Source organism: Schistocerca piceifrons, chromosome 1 (genome assembly GCF_021461385.2).
Source record: "Schistocerca piceifrons isolate TAMUIC-IGC-003096 chromosome 1, iqSchPice1.1, whole genome shotgun sequence".
Taxonomy (NCBI): Eukaryota; Metazoa; Arthropoda; class Insecta; order Orthoptera; family Acrididae; genus Schistocerca; species Schistocerca piceifrons.
In genome coordinates this window covers 1,165,549,095-1,165,571,472 of record NC_060138.1, presented here as the reverse complement: position 1 = coordinate 1,165,571,472, position 22,378 = coordinate 1,165,549,095, and the positions used below count along the sequence as shown (strand labels likewise).

The 22,378-nt window shown below is 37.3% G+C and overlaps 1 protein-coding gene across 3 annotated transcripts in view; it reads right to left on the bottom strand.

Moving 5' to 3' along the window:
- Nucleotides 1-15,665: 15,665 nt before the first annotated feature.
- Nucleotides 15,666-22,378, bottom strand: part of LOC124781406 (rab GTPase-binding effector protein 1) — a 200,779-nt gene continuing 194,066 nt past the window's right edge. For all 3 annotated transcript variants that reach the window (XM_047253858.1, XM_047253860.1, XM_047253859.1), the window contains one exon: nucleotides 15,666-16,536. In XM_047253858.1, coding sequence (XP_047109814.1) covers nucleotides 16,369-16,536 — 168 coding nt within the window. In that variant the 3' untranslated portion in view covers nucleotides 15,666-16,368. The remainder of the gene's footprint in view (nucleotides 16,537-22,378) is intronic.

The window sequence follows — 22,378 nt, the reverse complement described above, 5'->3', positions numbered from 1 at the left end:
ATTTTAGCAACTGTTTACATTATGTTTTACTGTAAAGATGTGACAATGTCCATTAATTCAAACAATTCGAATCTAGCCCCCTCAGACTGTGTGTTCTTGTACACTCCATGTCAGCCCCATGTTGCTGCAGTCACCAAGAGCGCAGCTGGCATGACGGCATGGCCTGTGACAGCTGGCTGTTGCACTGCTCTACAGCCATGCCTCCTCCTTGCAATGGCTGTGCTTCTGGCTGCAGCAGGAAACTGCCGGTGGTTCTCCCACATGTCCAGCCCCTAGCATGTTGCCTTACTGCAGGATAAAATGTTGTAAATATATGTAAGTGAAATCACTCAAACCCAGAGACTGAGTAAAAAAAAAATCATGTAATGTACATAACTGTTGAAGACTTGTCAGTTGGTTGTCTCACATTAAGTGAAGCCTCTCAAACCAGTAGAGTGATAAACATTTATATAGCTGACATGGCTGCAGAACCTAGTTCATTTGGTTGTTTCATTAAACTGAAAACTAATAGAAAGAAAAGCTATGGACTGGCATATTGTTCATTAAAACCTGTTGATTGTCCAGGCACTAAAAGACTCTCCACTATGTCAACCGACCAATTGCTCGTAGCCTAACCTCTCATATTAACACTTTTGTGGTTGATGGGACATGTATGTCCCACTAAAGTAATATAAAGTTCTGACCACTGGAATGTCTATATCTCATATCTGTCTGGTGCTAGCATGTAATGAGGTGCTTTCAAAATTTGGAGCAAAATACTGTGGATTATGGTGTGGCTATATAGAAGGCTGTGGGCTATCAGACAGGGTGGCACGTGTTTACAGTGTTTCTGTTTCATGTAAATCTGATCAAATTGCCATCTTATCCATTCCAAGAATGCCTGAAGTAACTAATTGTGTTTTCTATATAATGGAAGGAAACATTCCACGTGGGAAAAATTATATATAAAAACAAAGATGAGGTGACTTACCGAACAAAAGCGCTGGCAGGTCGATAGACACACAAACAAACACAAACACACACACAAAATTCAAGCTTTCGCAACAAACTGTTGCCTCATCAGGAAAGAGGGAAGGAGAGGGGAAGACGAAAGGAAGTGGGTTTTAAGGGAGAGGGTAAGGAGTCATTCCAATCCCGGGAGCGGAAAGACTTACCTTAGGGGGAAAAAAGGACAGGTATACACTCGCACACACACACATATCCATCCACACATACAGACACAAGCATGTCTGCTTGTGTCTGTATGTGTGGATGGATATGTGTGTGTGTGCGAGTGTATACCTGTCCTTTTTTCCCCCTAAGGTAAGTCTTTCCGCTCCCGGGATTGGAATGACTCCTTACCCTCTCCCTTAAAACCCACTTCCTTTCGTCTTCCCCTCTCCTTCCCTCTTTCCTGATGAGGCAACAGTTTGTTGCGAAAGCTTGAATTTTGTGTGTGTGTTTGTGTTTGTTTGTGTGTCTATCGACCTGCCAGCGCTTTTGTTCGGTAAGTCACCTCATCTTTGTTTTTATATATAATTGTGTTTTCTTATATATCAAAGACATTGTTTTGAAAAATTACTACACATCTCAGTAATTCTACATCTACATCTACATCCATACTCCGCAAGCCACCTGATGGTGTGTGGCGAAGGGTACCTTGAGTACCTCTATCGGTTCTCCCTTCTATTCCAATCTCGTATTGTTCATGGAAAGAAAGATTGTTGGTATGCCTCTGTCTGGGCTCTAATCTCTCTGATTTTGTCCTCATGGTCTCTTTGCGAGATATATGTAGGAGGGAGCAATATACTGCTTGACTCCTCGGTGAAGGTATGTTCTTGAAACTTCAACAAAAGCCCGTACCGAGCTACTGAGCGTCTCTCTTGCAGAGTCTTCCACTGGAGCTTATCTATCATCTCTGGAACGCTTTTGTGATTACTAAATGATCCTGTAACAAAGTGCACTGCTCTCCGTTGGATCTTCTCTATCGCTTCTATCAGCTCTATCTGGTACGGATCCCACAAGGATGAACAGTATTCAAGCAGTGGGTGAACAAGTGTACTGTAACCTACTTCCTTTGTTTTCAGACTGCATTTGCCTTAGGATTCTTCTGATGAATCTCAGTCTGGCATCTGCTTTACCGACAATTAATTTTATATGGTCATTCCATTTTAAATCACTCTTAATGCCTACTCTCAGATAATTTATGGAATTAACTGCTTCCAGTTGCTGACCTGCTATATTGTAGCTAAATGATAAGGGATCTTTCTTTCTGTGTATTCGCAGCACATTACAGTTATCTACATTGAGATTCAGTTGCCATTCCCTGCACCATACGTCAATTCGTTGCAGATCCTCCTGCATTTCAGTACAATTTTCCATTGTTAAAACCTCTCGATATACTACAGCATCACTATGACACTCCCCTGTGGCACACCTGAAATCACTCTTACTTCAGAAGAATTCTCTCCATTGAGAATGACTCTAATTCTGCTAATCTGTACAAAATTTATTTATAGTGGGACATATATGCCCCAGAAAACGTCATAGAATGAAGAAAACAATAGTGTGTGATATGTCAGAGCCATCTTCAAAAGTTATGTTGAAAACTTCTGTGTGATCTTTCATGTTTTTCATTGTCAGGAGAATAAACGTGTTTTGGTACTGACATGTTATACTTTTTTTCATAATTGTCATCCTATTAAAATCATTCTAAAATTAAATATTTAGCCCTACAAACCCTAGCCACACCCAAGAACATGGATCTAGTTAGTTTCATGGGTAATATGTGTCCCACTTCGCCGATTTTCAAAACTGGTCATCTTAAATTTATTTGGTAGTGGAAGTGTATTATTTATAACAAAGGAAGATAGGTTTTGACCTTTTATTTTTGAAATATATGCTAAATATGTTTTAATTATTAAAGGATTAAAGGTACATACCAGTCTCTTCACTGACTCTCAGTCAGCCTCGCCTATTTCACATGCATCCCCCCACCCCCATGTAACCTCCCTATATGCACGCACCTCCGGTGCCGAAGAACATTACCTCTTCCAACACCCTCTGCCTTCTAATCCACCTCATTCCTTGTGCATTAACTAATTACATCTTCACACAAACAACTTTTCCTTTCACAGAAAGATATACAAACAAATCCCTGATACAGTCATGGGAAATCAAATGGAACCTTCTTATACCAATCTCTTTATGGGGCACCTAGAAGAAACCTCCTAAGAATTCCAAAAACCCAAACTTCTTGTCTGGATCAGATTCACTGATGTTATCTTCATAATCTGTAATGAGGGCCAAGGCACCTTATGCTCATTCCTCAAGAGCCTCAACACACTTTCTCATTCACTTCACTTGGTCCTCCTCAGCTCAAAAGGAAGGAAGGAAGGAAGATACGGTTAATGTCATATCGACATTGAAATCATTAGAGATGGAGAACAAGTTTGGATTGTTTCACGGATAGGGAAGGAAGTCAGCTGTACCCCTTCAAAGGAACTACCCCTTTACTTGACAGGAGCGATTTAGGGAAATCATGGAATATCTAAATTTGGATAGCTGAACATGGATTTGAACCATAATCCTCCCACATATGAGCCCAGTGTCTAACCACTGCACACCTTGCTAGATTAGATTAGATTAGATTTACTTTCATTCCAATTGATCCGTAGTGAGGAGGTCCTCCAGGATGTGGAACATGTCAGAAAAACAACAATACATGACAAATATTTAAACTAAAACAAATAAGCTAATGTACCATTCCACAGGTCCCAAGTGGAATGATCGTCATTTTTTAATGAACACTAAGAGTCATTTTACAAATACTATTGCACTGAATTTAAAATAAAAAAGTTTTATATTTATTTATAAGGTAAGAAACATGTAATACAACTACTGTAATACTTATTTACAATGAACACATTACTGCACTGAAATGGTGCAGAAGTTAGATTATACTTACACACACACACACACACACACACACACACACACACAAATTTTCAGTGAACACATTACTGCACTGAAATTGTGCAGAAGTTATGTTGTACTTATATACAAATCAGTTGGTTTTCCTCAGAAATTCATCAATGGAGTAGAAGGAGTTGGCCACCAATAAATCCTTTAGGCTTCTCTTAAACTGAATTTCATTGGTTGTTAAGCTTTTTATGGCTGCTGGCAAGTTATTGAAAATGTGTGTTCCTGAATAATGCACACCTTTTTGTACAAGACTAAGTGACTTTAAATCCTTGTGAAGATTATTCTTATTTCTAGTATTGATTCCATGAATTAAGCTGTTGGTTTGAAAAAGTGATATATTTTTAATGACAAATTTCATTAAGGAATAAATATATTGGGAAGCTGTAGTTAGTATCCCTAGTTCCCTAAACAGGCTTCTGCAGGATGTTCTTGAGTTCACACCACATATAATTCTTACTGCACGTTTTTGTGCCCGGAAAACTTTAGCTTGGCTTGATGAATTACCCCAGAAAATAATCCCATATGACATTATGGAATGAAAGTAAGCATAGTATGCCAGCTTTTTCATTTTTATATCCCCTATGTCTGACAAAATTCGCATTGCAAACAGAGATTTGTTAAGACGCTTCAGCAGTTCTGTGGTGTGCTCCCCCCAGTTGAATTTATTATCAAGCTGTAATCCCAAGAATTTAACACCGTCCACTTCTTCTATCTTCTTGTCATCATATGTTAGACATATACTCTTGGGACACCCCTTACAAGTTCTGAACTGCATGTAGTGTGTTTTTTCAAAGTTTAGTGACAAAGAATTGGCTAGGAACCAGTGATTAATGTCTACAAATATTTTATTGGCTGATCTTTCTAAGACTACACTTGATTTGCTATTTATTGCAATGTTTGTATCATCAGCAAACAAAACAAACTTGGCATCTGGTAATGTTACTGATGAAAGGTCATTGATATACACAAGAAAAAGTAAGGGCCCCAAAATGGAACCTTGTGGGACCCCACATGTAATTAGTTCCCAGTTGGATGATGCCTGATAGCTTGATACATGTCTCTTTCCTAATAACACCCTTTGTTTCCTGCCAGAGATATAAGATTTGAACCATTTTGCAGCATTTCCTGTTACACTATAATATTCTAGTTTACTTAAAAGGATATTGTGATTTACACAGTCAAATGCCTTTGACAGATCACAAAATATACCAGTTGCCTGCAATTTTTTGTCTAATGAATTAAGTACATTTTCACTGTAAGTGTAGATAGCCTTCTCAATATCAGAACCTTTTAGAAATCCAAACTGTGACTTTGACAGTATGTTATTTGAGATAAGATGGTTATAAAGACGACTGTACATTACTTTTTCGAAAATTTTTGAGAATGCTGGCAACAGTGAAATTGGACGGAAATTTGATGCTATTTCTTTATCTCCCTTCTTAAACAGTGGCTTAACTTCAGCATATTTCAGCCATTCGGGAAATATTCCACTGATAAACGACTGGTTACACAAATAGCTTAATATGTTACTTAGCTCAGAATCACGTTCTTTAATTAACTTTGTTGATATTTCATCATACCCACTAGATGTTTTTGATTTTAAAGATTTTATGATGGACATTATTTCTGTTGGGGCAGTGAGGGTCAAATTCATATTATGGAAGTTACTTGAAATGTCTGGTCTAAGGTAATCCATAGCAGCATCTACCGAACCTGACAACCCCATCTTTTCAGTAACAGTTATAAAATGTTTGTTAAAAAGTTCTGCAACACTATACACATCTGTCACCAATGCATCATTTACTCTTAATGCTATTTGTTCCTCTTCATGTCTGGTTCTACCGGTCTCCTCCTTCACTATATCCCATATTGTCTTTATTTTGTTATCTGATATGACTATCTTTTCCTTGTAATATATTTGCTTTGACATCCGTATTACAGTCTTTAATATTTTGCAGTATTTCTTATAATGTGCTATAGCATCAACATTGGAAATGTTTCGGATTGACAGATACAGTTTTCTTTTTGTTTTACAAGATACCCCTATTCCTCGAGTAATCCATGGCTTCTTTGTAGACTTTGCTCTAACCTTGGTAAGTTTTGGGGGAAAGCAGTGTTCAAATAAGGTAAGCACTTTATTAGCAAAAATGTTATATTTTTCATTCATGCCATGAGCACTGTAAACATCAGTCCAGTGAATGTCTCTGAGGAGTGTCCTAAAATAATCAATTTTTGGCTTACTGATTACCCTCTTGAGCTCAGATTTAACAGATTTTATATCCTGTTCAGTATTAACATTTAACAGAAGGAACTGCATGTCATGGTCTGAGAGGCCATTGACTATTGGTTTTGTAATATAATTTTGTTCATTTGACTTTTCTATAAAGATATTATCAATGGCTGTTTGTGAGCAAGTGGTTATCCTAGTGGGGAACTTTACTGTGGGAATTAAGTTGAATGATAGTGTTACTAACTCAAATAGGTTCTTATTGGGAGAGTCTTTAAGGAAATCTACATTGAAATCACCAGCAACCACTATTTCTTTGTTTTTGGTTGTTAAATGGGCCAGTACAGCTTCAAGGTGGTTTACAAACAGATTAAAGTTACCTGCAGGTGCTCGATATACACTTAATATTATGAAAGATTTTTTGTGAAAATCTAATTCTGTTGCACATGCTTCCATATGCTGTTCTAGGCAAAATTTATGAATGTCTATGTTCTTAAATTTATGACAGTTCCTGATGAATGTGGCAACTCCTCCAGGTCAACATGCCACCTTCCTGGGATGTTGACCACCTCTCCAATGGCTCCATCGCACTTCCATCAATGTAAAGTACACTCATCATCAACAGTACCCACATTTTGACAGCTGTCATTCCTTCCACAACAAAAAAAGTCTCAATATTGTCTGACCACCCATGGACAGCACATCTGCAGTGATAAGAATTCCTTTGCCCAATATACTCATGGTCACAGTAAGTCCTTCACAAACATGGATTACCCCCATCTCCCACCAAGGTTCTGTAATGAACCGAAATGAGGAAAATCCTATCTTAAAATTCTTCCCACCCCTCCTGAAGTGTTATTCTGTTGCCCACAAATCTATGGACTATCCTGGTCCATCCATAAGCCAAACTCACTCCCAACCTCTTGCCATGTAATTCATATCCCTGTGGAAGCTCCGATGCAAGACCTGTCCATTTTACCCATCCAACATATCTTCCTCCAGTCCCATCACAGGTTTATCCTACCCATCAGAGGCAGGCCACCAGTGAAAGCAGCTATCATATACTAACTCTGCTGCGACTTCTGCGCAGCATTTTATGTGGGCATGACCACCAACAACTGTCCAACTGAACGAATAGCCACAGCCAAACTATGGCCATGAGCAGAGTTGACCACCCAGTGGTGGAAAACGCAGTTCAGTGCAATGTGTTCAATTTCAGTGGCTGCTTCACAACCTGTGCCACATGGATCCTTTCTCCCAGCGCCAACTTTTCTGAACTAAGTAGGTGGGCATCACCCTTGCAACACATCCTTCCTGCCAATAATCCTTCTAGTCTCAGTCTCAACTAACCCCCTGCCTCACACCTACCTCCAGCCTGTCCAAGGACCCAACTTCACTCATCCTGCACCACCCACTCTCATCACCTGGTCTCCTATTTCTGTGTTCTGTCACCCCTTTCCAAAGCACTATTCCTCATCATCATCACTCTCAGGTGCCAATATGTCAGATTCCCATCTCATGCACTTTCTGCTTCTCCCTCACGCATCTCTATTCTGAATACCTGCTGCCTCCCTCCGAGTTATTAGTTATTCTTCCCAAGTCTTCCCTCCACTCCTCATCTCTTGCCCACTCCCTTCACCACACCACTCACCCCTTTCTATCTGCAATCCAGGTATTATATATTCATCCAGCATAATGTAAAAGTATAGGTGTGTGTGTGTGTGTGTGTGTGTGTGTGTGTGTGTGTGTGTGTGTGTGTGTGCACTCCAGCTCGGAAAACGATTCGCCCAAATGCTACTGAAGATTTCAGTCTTGTTTATGTGCCTGTCAACAACTTGACTATTCTGTGAGGTGTTACCTTAACCTGAGTTATTAACATAAAAAAGGTAGGACAAAACTAATTTCTTTTATCAATGTATTTATTGGAATATCAATGGGGTCTAGTTCTGCCAATTAATTTATTGGAATATTAAAAGAAATTTGTGAGGCAATTTACTTTGTCAGATGGTGATAATGAATGGAAAATTCTAAAAGTGAAAATAATAATGAATCTCTTAACTCAATTAGCAACGGATAAAGAAAGTTCAAATAATGTCTAAAAGTAATATTAGGTTCAAAAATGGCTCTGAGCACTATGGGACTTAACAGCTGAGGTCATCAGTCCCCTAGAACTTAGAACTGCTTAAACCTAACTAACCTAAGGACATCACGCACATCCATGCCCAAGGCAGGATTCGAACCTGCGACCGTAGCAGTCGCACGGTTCTGGACTGCGCGCCTAGAACTAATATTAGGAATGACTTGTTTTCCATCTACTGGGAAAGATCTTTACATGGAATGTAACCAGGTGCTGACTTACAATTATCATGTTATAAATTGATCACATTAATGGACTGTCAGGGCCTTCAGTGCTATTTGTAAACATTTCAGACGTAATTTACAATTTCATACATTTTTATATACACCAGTAATTGGGAAAGTGTCACAAACTAAACTGTACAGTGCTGTAATAAAATTACTTTCTTTGTTGCTGGTTGCTTCTGCAGTGGTACCATTTCCACAAAACTTCCTTTGATGATTTGGGGCATACATTCATAATATTGTTTTCATTTTTAAAGTGAAGTTTTGTGAGAATGTCTCAGTGAATCCATTTTAAAATAAAATTGTTTAACTTACAATTTTCCTAGTTTGGGAACAATGTGCTTACAGTAAATTTGTGCAGGTGTTTTTAATTATTTTTGTACACTTCCTACTGTACCCACAGAAAAGAAAAAAAGCAAGATCCCAATGACTTTGCTTTCAGTATGGTACGATGGAGAGTGTAATCTCCTTAAACTAGTTTCTCTTACAATTTTTAGCTGCTATAATTTGCAAATCAAAAAACTTCTCTCTTATAAATAGCACCATGTTTCACAAATGATATTTCTTTCTTCATTATGCTCTTGAATTTTGTAAGTTTATCAACTTATTACGGTAATTAGTTCATCAAAAATGTCATGATTTGTAATATATAAAACAGAAGCAGTTGCTTCATTGTTTCCAAATCTCTTTCTATCCATTATTTTTTTGATAACAGATGAAACTGAAGGTTTTGTTACAACATGACATTCGCCTGCTTTATTTCATCGTTGATTGTCCTTGGTGTCGATGTACTGCGTTGCTATACTGGCTGAAAAATGGGGATGGAAGTTCAACATTGACTACTTTAAAGGATGTAGCCGACAGGTGCACATTTGTGTTTTACAGTTGTTTACTTTCACTGCTCACAACCCCCAAATAATACACAGTTATATGGCCAGTGCACTGTTGTTTAATTTTCTATAAGCCTCATTAATAGTTTGTAGGCGAACATCCACATGCTGCTACAATAGTTTACTGTTGAAAATCTCCGGGCAGTAAAAACCTAACCACACAGTTCTTGCTGTGTAATATTGTACGTATTGAACAGACACTGTCATTGTTTCAGCACACAGCGTAATACACTTATTTCACAGTGGATGCATTGTTGTTGAACTAACCAATACGGGTTCCTTGTCTGAAACTCAGCCATGGACTGACTGTCTCAGGATCAAAAATCTGGCCCTTATATATCATCACAATAATAGGCACTGAAACTATATATTGTTTGATGTTTAATTTACAGAAATTACAATTAAAACATAAATCATTAAATTAACTGAATACATCAAAAACTTCGTTTTTAACAGTTTCTTCTACTTTGAGGGTTAAGCCGAATTACTTGTTTAAATGATGAAATTAACAGATATTGTTATGCAAACAACTTTTGACAAAACTGTTAATTAGTTTGGAATTAATTAAGGGCTGGCTTTGCTAACATGTTTTTGAACAGAGCCAAATAGATCCTTTAACAATACTATTAGTTATTCCTCCAGACGTTAATAATTAATATCTGTTAATAAGTCAACAACAGAATTTAAGTTACAAAATAATTACTGATCTCACTCTGTAATGAAAGATACTAACTAGGCATCACCCAAATAAATTAGGAAATTGATGACATACATAAAACTAAGGACAAAATTATACCTGGTGTTATATTCCTTAAAACTGAGGGCCAACATTTCTCTTTTATGAAATGCAGGTTACACTCACATATGTTAATGGTAATTAGTCAAGAAAAAAGTGAATTTTAAGGAGGCAGATGCCATAACAATGGGGGAAGTAAGAATATCTCAGCTTGCTTTGCCACAAGCAGGGCTGTTGCTCAGAGCTGCACACAGGATGTGCTACCCAGATGCCTTCAACATTTTGTATATTTTTTTGTTTAACATAGTTGAATGTAGTTTTTAATAGTTGTTTACAATTCAAAATTATTTTTAACTATTCTTCTTTCCTCTAAGTCTGCAAAGTCTGTCATTAACACATACTTTTTTAAAAAAAATTGTAGTGATTCCTGCAGCTGAATGATTGCCAAAAGATGAACTGTTCTTGATTAGTGGAATGTAGCTTTATTTCTCCATCTGTGTCTTTTTAACTTGTTTAAACCGCCAAATTTCTTTCGTTTCTTCATAAATCACAGCAGACTTTTTACAAACCACCTCTATCTTTGTTGACATATGCTCATCCAGAATTTAATAATATGATCAAATTTCCCTAAAAATTGCTACACACACTTCATTAACAATGAATTAACTAGGTAGACGACATAACTTTAATCAGATTTTAGTTTCCTTTACAATTCTTTAACATCCAAATAATAACCTTTTGGCTTTGTGCATGGTTGGTGAAGAGTCTTGCACTTATACTGAATGACCTGAAGAAATTATGCTGGTTAGTTGTCATAATATCTAAGGTAATCCCATATTGCGCCAGATGTCTAGAATTCTGTTCAAGACCTTTTCCAAACATTCTTTCCATAATTCTGAGACATCCCATATGTACCCCTCCAGTAAAAAGTAAAATTCACCTCATCATTAGCTAGCAAATTGAAGTTACTCCTAATTGAATCAGGCATTTTGAAAAGGCCATGTATTCATGTATCCACAAAAATAAAACTTTCAGGAGAAATAAAAAACCATTAGGATTGCAAACGTGAAGAGTAGAAGTGTTTGTTTATATTTACTCTATAGTGTAGGATATTTAACAGAATGTAGCTATAAAATACTCTGCCAGAACACCACATGACCTATGTTATGGTCAAGCAGCTGATGCGAAGATGTGGCCTTTTTGAGTGAAATTGTTTTTATTAAAAATAATATTCTATGATTCGTTGATACCTTGCAGCTCTGTCAAGTTAATAAGTGTTAAAAAAAGGGTGAGTAATAAAGACTGCAGCAGGATCCTTATGTTGGTATGTTTTTTTCTTTTAAGTTTCGAATGGAACAAAACAGAAAAGCTGTTAATCATCAAAAGTCTTCTTCATGCTCATTCAGGGCATTTGTAGGCCATTCACAAAGATCATTGTAGAAGTCCAATTTATTGTCTGGAACGTACTTAAACAGTTTCCTAATGTCACATTCATTGGACATTTGGCCGTCCACTGTGGCCAAGCAGTTCTAGGCGCTCCAGTCTGGAACTGTGCTGCTGCTACGGTCGCAGGTTCAAATCCTGCCTCGGGCATGGATGTGTGTGATGTCCTTAGGTTAGTTAGGTTTAAGTAGTTCTAAGTCTAGGGGACTGATGACCTCAGATGTTAAGTCCCATAGTGATTAGAGCCATTTGAACCATTTGATTGGAGGTTTTCCTTTTTATGCAGAAGTGTTTGGTAGTTCAGGCATTCAGGCATGGCTCCCACAGGCTTCTCTATCCACTGGTATGCTTTCAACAAGCCAGGTCACTTGCACAATATTCACACACCATATGCTGCAACAGTTGTGAGGTCACTTTCTGTTCACGTGGAATTTGGCCAGTGATTTCCTGGGTAAGACAAGTTTTTTATAATGTTTAGGCCACCATGCCTTAAAATCAATTATGTCACTAGTTTTCACTGGATGAACTTGGAGAGTGGAACTTGTTCTCTGTATTAGTGTGTTGACTTCATCTGGACTGTATATTGAATCAGTCTTGTGAGTAAGTTTCTTTGCTGCAGCAAAAGCCCTATCACAAAGCAGCAGTAACTGTCCTCTGGAAATTAAAGAATAATCTTCTCAAATTGTCCAGACAATGCTGCAGCTAAGAAATATCTGATCACAGTGTTGTTTTTATTTTGACAGGGAATTCATTTGAGAAGATATGTAGCTCTTTTGCCTCTTTGACAACATTTTCCTGAAAATACTTGTTTAGCAATGAGCAGACTTCATTGGGTATTTATAAGCCTGCCCTTCATGGTATGAGAAAAATGTTACCTTATGATCCCGTAAATTGGCAAGGTGAAATTCTAAAACACACAATTATCTGTAATAAAACACTTCCTACACTGGAATATTCAGTAGTGGATTGTTCTGCATGTAGTGGATAGTAATGACACCTACACTATTGTTTTCCTGGGCCTTCTTGATTACATTAATTTTCTTGGTAAAATTTCTTGGCTCTGTTTTTATGTACCTTTAACTATGAGTTCCACTTTAGCCACTCTTTTCACATTGTCATTCAAATACAGGTTTTTATTTTTTTGGTTCAGTTCCTCACATGTCAAGCATGTGTCAACCTGCAGTTTTCCAAATTTGTAATCAAAATTTTTCTTCAAGAATTTCAAACAAAATTTGTAGTTCACTTTAGCATAAAGATATCTCAGTCTAAACAATGCATGCATTTGCTTCATATCCAACTTTTTTTGTGTGTGGTTCGAACAATGGACTTAAAGAACAGGAAATGAGTCAATATCACCTTTAATCAGGCAACATACTTCTACAGGGATTACGTTACCGTCTTGAACCCTCCGACTTGCCCTGCATGTCAACCAGTGAGCTGTCTAGCAGTAGCAGATGATTTAAACAAGGAACATGTTTCTCACTTATTCCATGGAGACTCAAGAACACATTTTTAGAAATTTGTGTTTGTCTTCCATCACTGCTCACATGATAATGAAAATTAGCCATTCGCAGTTTGGGATTTGTATTACTTGACTTACTTTCTCTTTTTACCAGATTTACATCAATTTGACCTTGTAAATAACCATTCTGTGTATCTTTATCAGCAAAGCTATTCATAGGTGTGAATATTTGCATTTATGATTGCTCTGACAGAGACCTGAAATGCTTTCTTGGGCATCTGAAAACACTGGGCATCTGAAAACACCGGGCATCTGAAAACACCAACATAATCAACCAACTTGTGATCAAACAGCCTATTTTTCAAGGAACAGTTACAAACTTATTAAGATAGGATTTCTATGATTATCGCCCAATAAGGCAATTATCACCTAAGGTATAGGTACTGTGTTCTAGGCTCGACATCAGTAACCACACCTACCTGCAGTGAGGTCCTATTTTACTTGCTGATACATTTCCACTGTAGCTCACATGCTGTTCCCCTTGGACTTTTGCTCCTTTTATTCCATCACATTGACTTGAACTACCCTTTTTCCTTTTCTTTACATCCTCACAATCACTGACACTATCACTTTCACTCATTGTAAACAAAAGTGTAACACAAACCTACAATGAAGCACTGTCAATTGTCGACACAAACATATCCTCAGCACGCAGCACTTGCTGTGGTCAATACGCGACATAAAAGCTAGTGACTCCAAAGAGGCCATATCGCAGGAGATTGAGCTTTTTTTTTTTTTTGGCAGCACATGAAAAATGACTTACTATCACTCACATAGGACTGAGGATGATATGACCTTTTCACAGGGAATGCGAATTTCTTCAAGTATTTCCAGATTTTGAACTAAACTGGAAATGTGGTAGGGATAGACATTTTTGAAATGGCTGATTCAATTACTTTAAGGTGATCAATAATCATACTGAGAAAAGCAGCTTCATGAATCTACTGAAAGGGAGAAAAGATGGAGTAGTATGGCATTACTGGGCAATGGCTGTTCGGCTGCCTGGTACAAGTCTTTCTATTTGACGCTATGTTTGCAACTTGCACATGTTTATGACGAAGATGAGATAAAATGATTAGGACTACACAAACACTCAGTATCCAAACGAAGAAAATCTCTGACCCAGCCAGCAATTGATTCTGGGACACTGCGATCTAGAGCCAGTGATACTAACGATTAACACCATGAGCTGTGGACAGAGAGACAAATGTACAAACACACATACAAATCACCACATCATCTCGTCAATGAGTAGAATTAGTCAATGCAGCTTTTTTACAAAATTTCATGAACCTGATTTCCGGTCTGAAATGTAAATTTCCCACTGTCTCATCAATGTAGATATCATAACATGTCAGAGTAAAATTTTTTAATACCGGTTTACCTGTGATATCGCCAATTTTGTATACAGTCTTCCAAAGTGGCAAAAACTATTCAATTTTTGTGTGTGTGTGTGTGTGTGTGTGTGTGTGTGTGTTAGTTTTGTGTTCCTTTGCACCTGAAATTGTAATTACATGGAACAAATCATTTTACATACGTATTGCAACTTAATTTTTAATACTGAACATTTGTTAAGTTAGTTAGTTCATAAAATCTTCAGATGTGAATTGATAATTCCTACCTAACACCTTTTACACATTCCAGTAATAGAAATTCTTCTACAGAATAAATGGAGTTGTCAAAGAGAATTTTTTTTAGTTTGTTTTCAATTTTTACTCTGGTGGCTGTCAGACATTTTATATCACTGGGTAGGCTATCAAAGGTTTTTGTTGCAGCATTATGCACCACTTTTTGTGCTAAAGACAACCTTAATGTAGAGTAATAAATATATTTTTCCTTCTGGTATTTTAATTACGTACATCACTGTTCCTAAGTAAATAGCATTATTTATAATGGTTGGCTGCAGTTTTCTTCTTTGGGAGAATCGAATTGTATTTTACATACAGCCATGGCCTCAAAATATCAGTTTTCAATGAAACAGCATGAATTCCATAGACTTTAATTGATAAATATTCATCATCTTTGATTTTGTGCCCATACACCCCATACACGTTTCTTACGCGTGCTAATGGATAAGACTCGAATTACACTGAAAACATCATTAACTGAGAATAAGGAAGAACTCCTGACACTGATTAAGTACTTAAACTGTGAGACATGAGGCAATGTTTAAAAGTTGAACTCCATAAAATGAACACAGTAAATAAAAATTAAATACAGCATTCAATACCAATACATTCCCTGCATAATTTGGCTCAATTTTCAGTTAAGTTTATCTCCTGTCCTCACATTCCTCTGACACAATAGAAATTTAAATAAAGACAGGACTTGTTAAATAAACCACTGAAGTGTTGTAAGAAATGAAGGAGATCAGAGCCAGGATTAGAGATCCTCACATTTGCAAGTCCTGCAATCTGGCACATCCTTAAATTTTCTCATATACCGTAGGAATTTATGACAGAATTGGTAGTAAAATGCATAACAACACATACCAATAAAAAAGTTTATTTACACGAAATCCCTTTGTCTGCACAACAATATCATTTCTACGAAACAATTTCATAAACATATCGAACTATATCAACTTCATTATAAACTTCCATTAAACAAGAATGATCATTTAATATTTACAAGAAAACCAGAAGAAACAAGTTACACACTATTATTACAATGGGCGGAACATGGTCACCATACTTTATTTAATTTTAGAATACTTTATTGTACTGCAATTGCATGTTTTTTACATTGTTATCCTCTGTAAAATGCCCATTGTGTTAAAAATACCATTCATCTACATGCATTTCTTTTATATGGTTTAAGACATTTGAGTTTTTATTTCCTAAAATATGTCTTTGAATTGTAGATGTGTCAAACTGCTTTACGTTACATCAGCCCATTACCATACCCCGTCAAAGTGTTACAAACAAGCACCATCATCAAAAAGAAATATATTTATCACATACTGAGAAAAAGACTCCACTTTTATAAGGAACTCTTAACAGTGACTAGAAAAGTAATGAGACAATCATAGTACAGAATATAAAGTGGATAATAAAGAGATGTATGTAATGGAACATTACATGCATGCATGTATGTATGTATAGGGCAAGTGGGATTTACAGTGTTATGTCAAAAATAATCTTGCAACAGACATCAGGACATGTAATATATACAATGTACAAAATTGTTAACATCTAAAATACACCAGGAATAATATTTTCCAAAGTTAATCTGGAGTATGTGGTGGCTCTGTACTGAAATAGGGTGCAGTATCCTTCACAAGCAAAGTATGGCACACATCACAAACTCTAGATGGTCGGTTGTTAGGTCCACTTGACACAGTATGTGTTAAACATGAAGGACAGAAGATGCGTCCACAATGTCGACAATGTTGCTGAAATAAAAATGGGATTAATTAATACAGATTTTCACTAACAATTCATTAAATGGCGAGACATATTTTATGCCATAAATGGAATTTAGTCTTGCATCTGCCATTATACTACTGCCAGAAAAATCACTCATTTTTCACCCTCTCCATTTTCCATTTCAATGTCACACTATCAAGTGATTGGTTGAACTGACAAGAAAAAGGATTAAGTCCTGCCTCATAGATGATTATCTTAATAACACTGTTGACAATGTTTTTTTATATGTATAAAACACCTGTTGTTAACAAGAATTTGTACTGGAAATTTGTCTGCCTGAAACCAGTCATATGATTAAAAATAAATTATACAGCAGTTCTATGGGTTACAACATGTTATTTCTATGATTTATCAAAGTTGTGCAACACAACCTATAAAAACTAAAGTGGATAGTTGGACAGGGATTTGAACTGCTGTCCTCCCAAATACGAGCCCAGCATCTTACCACTGTGCCATCTCACTTCTGTTTCATAAAAATTTAAGCCATTTTCACTCTACCATTCAACAACATGAGCTTTTATTTGGGTGGTGGGTGCTACAGCTTGCCCACACAATCCATGAAAAAGAAAACTGTGGCCATACTGTCAGTCATAATGAGACAGAATGATTTATTTATTTATTTACTGGTTCTGTGATTTAGACAGGAATATAATTTAGTTTAACGCCGACAACAAATTAAATATGTGCATTAGTGTATCGTTTAGTCTTGCCGTTAAAGGTTTGACTTTTCTTTGCGTATTTTTTCAGAAAACACGGAAAGATCGTAACTTTGCGAAGTCGCGCTTAGGCTTAAATTTTGTAAACGTGTTTGTTTCTTGTTTCACGGTAATTTAACTAGTTTCTCGGTAACAAATAAGTAAACTACCGTAAATAGCGTATAACTTCATTGTTTTAATACAGATTTCAGAAAAACAGCGTAACTTTATATCAGAAACTTGCCTATATACATTTGTTTATAGGCCTAATTCTCGTAACGTTTTTGGAGAACCAAAGTTAAAGTATCTCATTTAATTGTCCTTTTTTCATTCCATCGAGTGAAATTATAATAAATAGCGTATACCTTCGTTGTTTTAATACAGATCTCAGAAAAACAGCGGAATTTTAAATCAGAAACTTGCTTATATACATTTGCGAATAGGCTTAATTCTTGTAACGTCTTTTTTGATTTTCGGTAATTTAATTGATTTATTCTAGCTAAAGTATTATTTTTGCCATGAGTGAGAAGTGCCTGACTTGCCATAGAATTGTTAGTTCCGGGGTTTGGTGTGATGGATGCAGTAGTTTTTTTCACTGGGGGGACTGCAGTGGCGTGGGTGCTGGGAAAGTGGATCAGGCTCATCAGTGGTTATGTAGGATTTGCAGCAGAGATAGGAAGATAGTGGAACAGGAGGGGAAAATTGCTGCCCTTCAGGCTGAGCTAGATCAGGCTAGGGAAGATCTGGACAGGTTAAGGAGGGAGAAGGGCAAAGAGAGGTGGGAAGTGGCAACAGGTAGCAGAAGGAACAGGCCTAGAACTAAGTCTGACAGTTTTGTGGTGAATGTCAAAAATAAGTTTGACCTGTTGCTTCAGTTAGAAACTGATGAGCCTCAAGCAGAGGTAGGTGTAGACAGGACACAACAAACTTTCAATTGGAAATTGAAAAAGAATGTAGGAAAGTCATCGAAAAGGAAGAAAGTTTTGTTGTTGGGCAGTTCTCATGCCAGAGGTGTAGGCCAACTTCTGCAGGAGGAATTAGGACCAGAATACCAGGTCACAAATTTTTTCAAACCAAGTGCTAGTCTGGATCAAGTGACAGAGGATTTAGGTTCACTCTGTAAAGGATTTACCAGGGAAGACACCGTGGTTATTGTGGGAGGGCCAGGGAACAGCATCGACAGAGATCCTGGGTACAGTATAGAGTGTGACCTGGTGAAGATTGCGTTGGCATCGAGACACACCAATATTGAATTTGTATCTGTCCTGAGACGCCATGACCGGCCTCATTTGAACTCTTCTGTTGGGAGAGTTAATTTGGAGTTGGAACGGCTGCTTGGGTCGGGTGCGGGGGCTCATATTGGTATGGTTCCTGTTGATTATCTCAGTAGGTGGGACTATACCAGGCACGGCCTACATCTCAACAGGAAAGGGAAGGGGAAACTGGCTGGGGTAATAGCAGGAAATTTAAGGGGGGGAGGCACTGCCATGAATGGTAAAATACCAATGGTTACAGGTGTTGGAGCAGCACCTTTTTTAGGATAGGTAAGACAGAAAGATGTCAAGTTCTACGAGAGGTCAGAATTGAAACAAATCTTCAGTTTAGGAAAGAAATTAAACAGCACAATTCTAGCACATTGGATCACCAATCACAGCTATCAATTATAAATTTTCACCAATCACCAGAAATTTTATTTCCACCAAGTTTTATCTCAGTCCTAGGTAATTGCATTGATGAATTAAAGTCACCCAACCCAGTTGACATAATCTGCCTCTCTGAACACCATGTGACCAGTGGTATAGGAACTAGGCCTAAGCACAATGAGAAACTCAGACAGGAGAGTACTGCAAATGTTAGAATAAGGAAAGGTTCTCATAAAAGTATAATTAAAAATAATAAGTATATTTCATCAAAATATTGGAAGTTTAAAGAATAAAGTAGATGAGCTTCTGGTTTGTTTAGAAGATTTAGAAGCTGAGAATGAAACAGATATACTATGCCTGTCTGAGCATCACATTGTTACTGATATGGATAAGGTAAATGTAAGTGGTTATAAGCTCTCTGCACATGTAATGAGAGAAAATATGGAGAAAGGAGGAGTTGCCATATATGTCAAAAGTTATCATTGTGCAAAAAGTATATAAACAAAAAAGTTTTGTGTAGAGAAACATATAGAAGCATGTGCCTGTGAGCTTAAATTAAATAAAGGCACATTTGTAATTGTAACTGTATATAGGTCCCCATCAGGAAATTTTCATCTATTTCTGAAAAATTTGGACTCCTTGTTGTGCTATCTGTCAGACAGGGGGAAGCAAATTATTATTTGTGGGGACTTCAATGTAGATTCTCTGAAAGAAGGTAATAGGAAAAATGACCTTGAAGTATTACTCGGTTCTTTCAATTTGACACACGTTATTGATTTTCCTACTCGGGTGGTAAAGGATAGCAGCTCACTGATAGATAACTTCTTTATAGACCAAGATAAGTTTAACCAGATAAATGCTCAGCCTGTTGAGAATGGTCTTTCTGATCATGGTGCACAGCTAGTTACAATATATGACATAGCTCCATTCAGCAATACTAAACAGTCCTCCAAAGTAGTACGTTCAGTCAACGATTTAACAATTGCAAATTTCAGGGAAAGCCTACAGCAGTTAGACTGGGATGAGGTGTACCGTGAACCTGATGCCAATTTAAAATATAATTTATTTCATGACATTTTTGTAAATGCATTTGAAAACTGCTTCCCCAAGAAAATAGTTAAATATACTCGTAAGAAACCTTGTAACAAACCATGGCTTACTAAGGGTATAAAAATATCTTGTAACCGGAAAAGGGAAATGTATCTGACAGCAAGAAAGAGTAGTGACCCAGAAACTATCAAAAATTATAAAAACTACTGTGTTATATTAAGAAAAGTTATTAAAAATCCAGGAGTATGTGTATCATGTCTGAAATCAGCAACTCTGATAATAAAATTAAAACAATTTGGAATATTATTAAAAGAGAAACAAACAGGTCAACCAAGAGCAGAGGAAGACAGTATTACCATCAAATTGAATGAAAACTTTACGAACAAAAAGTCAGAAGTTGAAAATATTTTTAATAATCATTTTGTAAATGTTGTGGATATAGTAGGATCCAGGTGTTCATTAGAAGATGCTAGGCTGTTAATGGAAGAGGCCATACCTATGCAATTTGATACAATTGAAATCTCACCCACTTCTCCCTCTGAAATTAGGAAAATAATAAACTTGCTTAAAAGCAAAAACTCACATGGAATTGATGGCATTTCCAGCAAAATACTAAAAGCTTGTTCTCAACAGATAAGTAAGATTCTCAGCCACCTGTGTAATAGCTCTCTGGAACAGGGCATTTTCCCTGATAGACTGAAATATGCTATTGTTATACCTTTGCATAAAAAGGGGGATAGAGCTGATGTCAACAATTACCGTCCAATCTCCCTTCTAACAGCTTTATCCAAAATTTTTGAGAAAGTAATTTATTCAAGAGTAGCTTCACATATCTGTAAAAATGAAGTACTAACAAAATGTCAGTTTGGTTTCCAGAAAGGTTTTTCAACAGAAAATGCCATATATGCTTTCACCAGTCAAATTTTGAATGATCTGAATAACCGAACACCACCCATTGGGATTTTTTGTGATCTCTCAAAGGCTTTTGATTGTGTAAATCATGAAATTCTGCTAGACAAGCTCAAGTATTGTGGCATGAGTGGGACAGTGCACAAATGGTTTAATTCGTACCTAACTGGAAGAGTGCAGAAAGTTGAAATAAGTAGTTCTCGTAACATGCAAAGATCAGCACATTCCTCAAACTGGGGAACTACCAAGAATGGGGTTCCACAAGGGTCAGTCTTGGGTCCTTTGTTGTTATTATATATTAATGACTTGCCATTCTATATTCCCCCCCATGAACCATGGACCTTGCCGTTGGTGGGGAGGCTTGCGTGCCTCAGCGATACAGATGGCCGCACCGTAGGTGCAACCACAACGGAAGGGTATCTGTTGAGAGGCCAGACAAACATGTGGTTCCTGAAGAGGGGCAGCAGCCTTTTCAGTAGTTGCAGGGGCAACAGTCTGGATGATTGACTGATCTGGCCTTGTAACATTAACCAAAACGGCCTTGCTGTGCTGGTACTGCGAACGGCTGAAAGCAAGGGGAAACTATAGCCGTAATTTTTCCCGAGGACATGCAGCTTTACTGTATGATTAAATGATGATGGCGTCCTCTTGGGTAAAATATTCCGGAGGTAAAATAGTCCCCCATTCGGATCTCCGGGCGGGGACTACTCAAGAGGATGTCGTTATCAGGAGAAAGAAAACTGGCATTCTACGGATCGGAGTGTGGAATGTCAGATCCCTTAATCGGGCAGGTAGGTTAGAAACTTTAAAAAGGGAAATGGATAGGTTAAAGTTAGATATAGTGGGAATTAGTGAAGTTCGGTGGCAGGAGGAACAAGACTTTTGGTCAGGTGATTACAGGGTTATAAATACAAAATCAAATACGGGTAATGCAGGAGTAAGTTTAATAATGAATAAAAGAATAGGAGTGCGGGTTAGCTACTACAAACAGCATAGTGAACGCATTATTGTGGCCAAGATAGACACAAAGCCCATGCCTACTACAGTAGTACAAGTTTATATGCCAACTAGCTCTGCAGATGATGAAGAAATTGATGAAATGTATGACGAAATAAAAGAAATGATTCAGCTAGTGAAGGGAGACAAAAATTTAATAGTCATGGGTGACTGGAATTCGTCAGTAGGAAAAGGGAGAGAAGGAAACATAGTAGGTGAATATGGATTGGGGGGAAGAAATGAAAGAGGAAGCCGCATTGTAGAATTTTGCACAGAGCATAACTTAATCATAGCTAACACTTGGTTCAAGAATCATGAAAGAAGGTTGTATACCTGGTAGAATCCTGGAGATAGTAGAAGGTATCAGATAGATTATATAATGGTAAGACAGAGATTTAGGAACCAGGTTTTAAATTGTAAGACATTTCCAGGGGCAGATGTGGATTCTGACCACAATCTATTGGTTATGAACTGCAGATTGAAACTGAAGAAACTGCAAAAAGGTGGGAATTTAA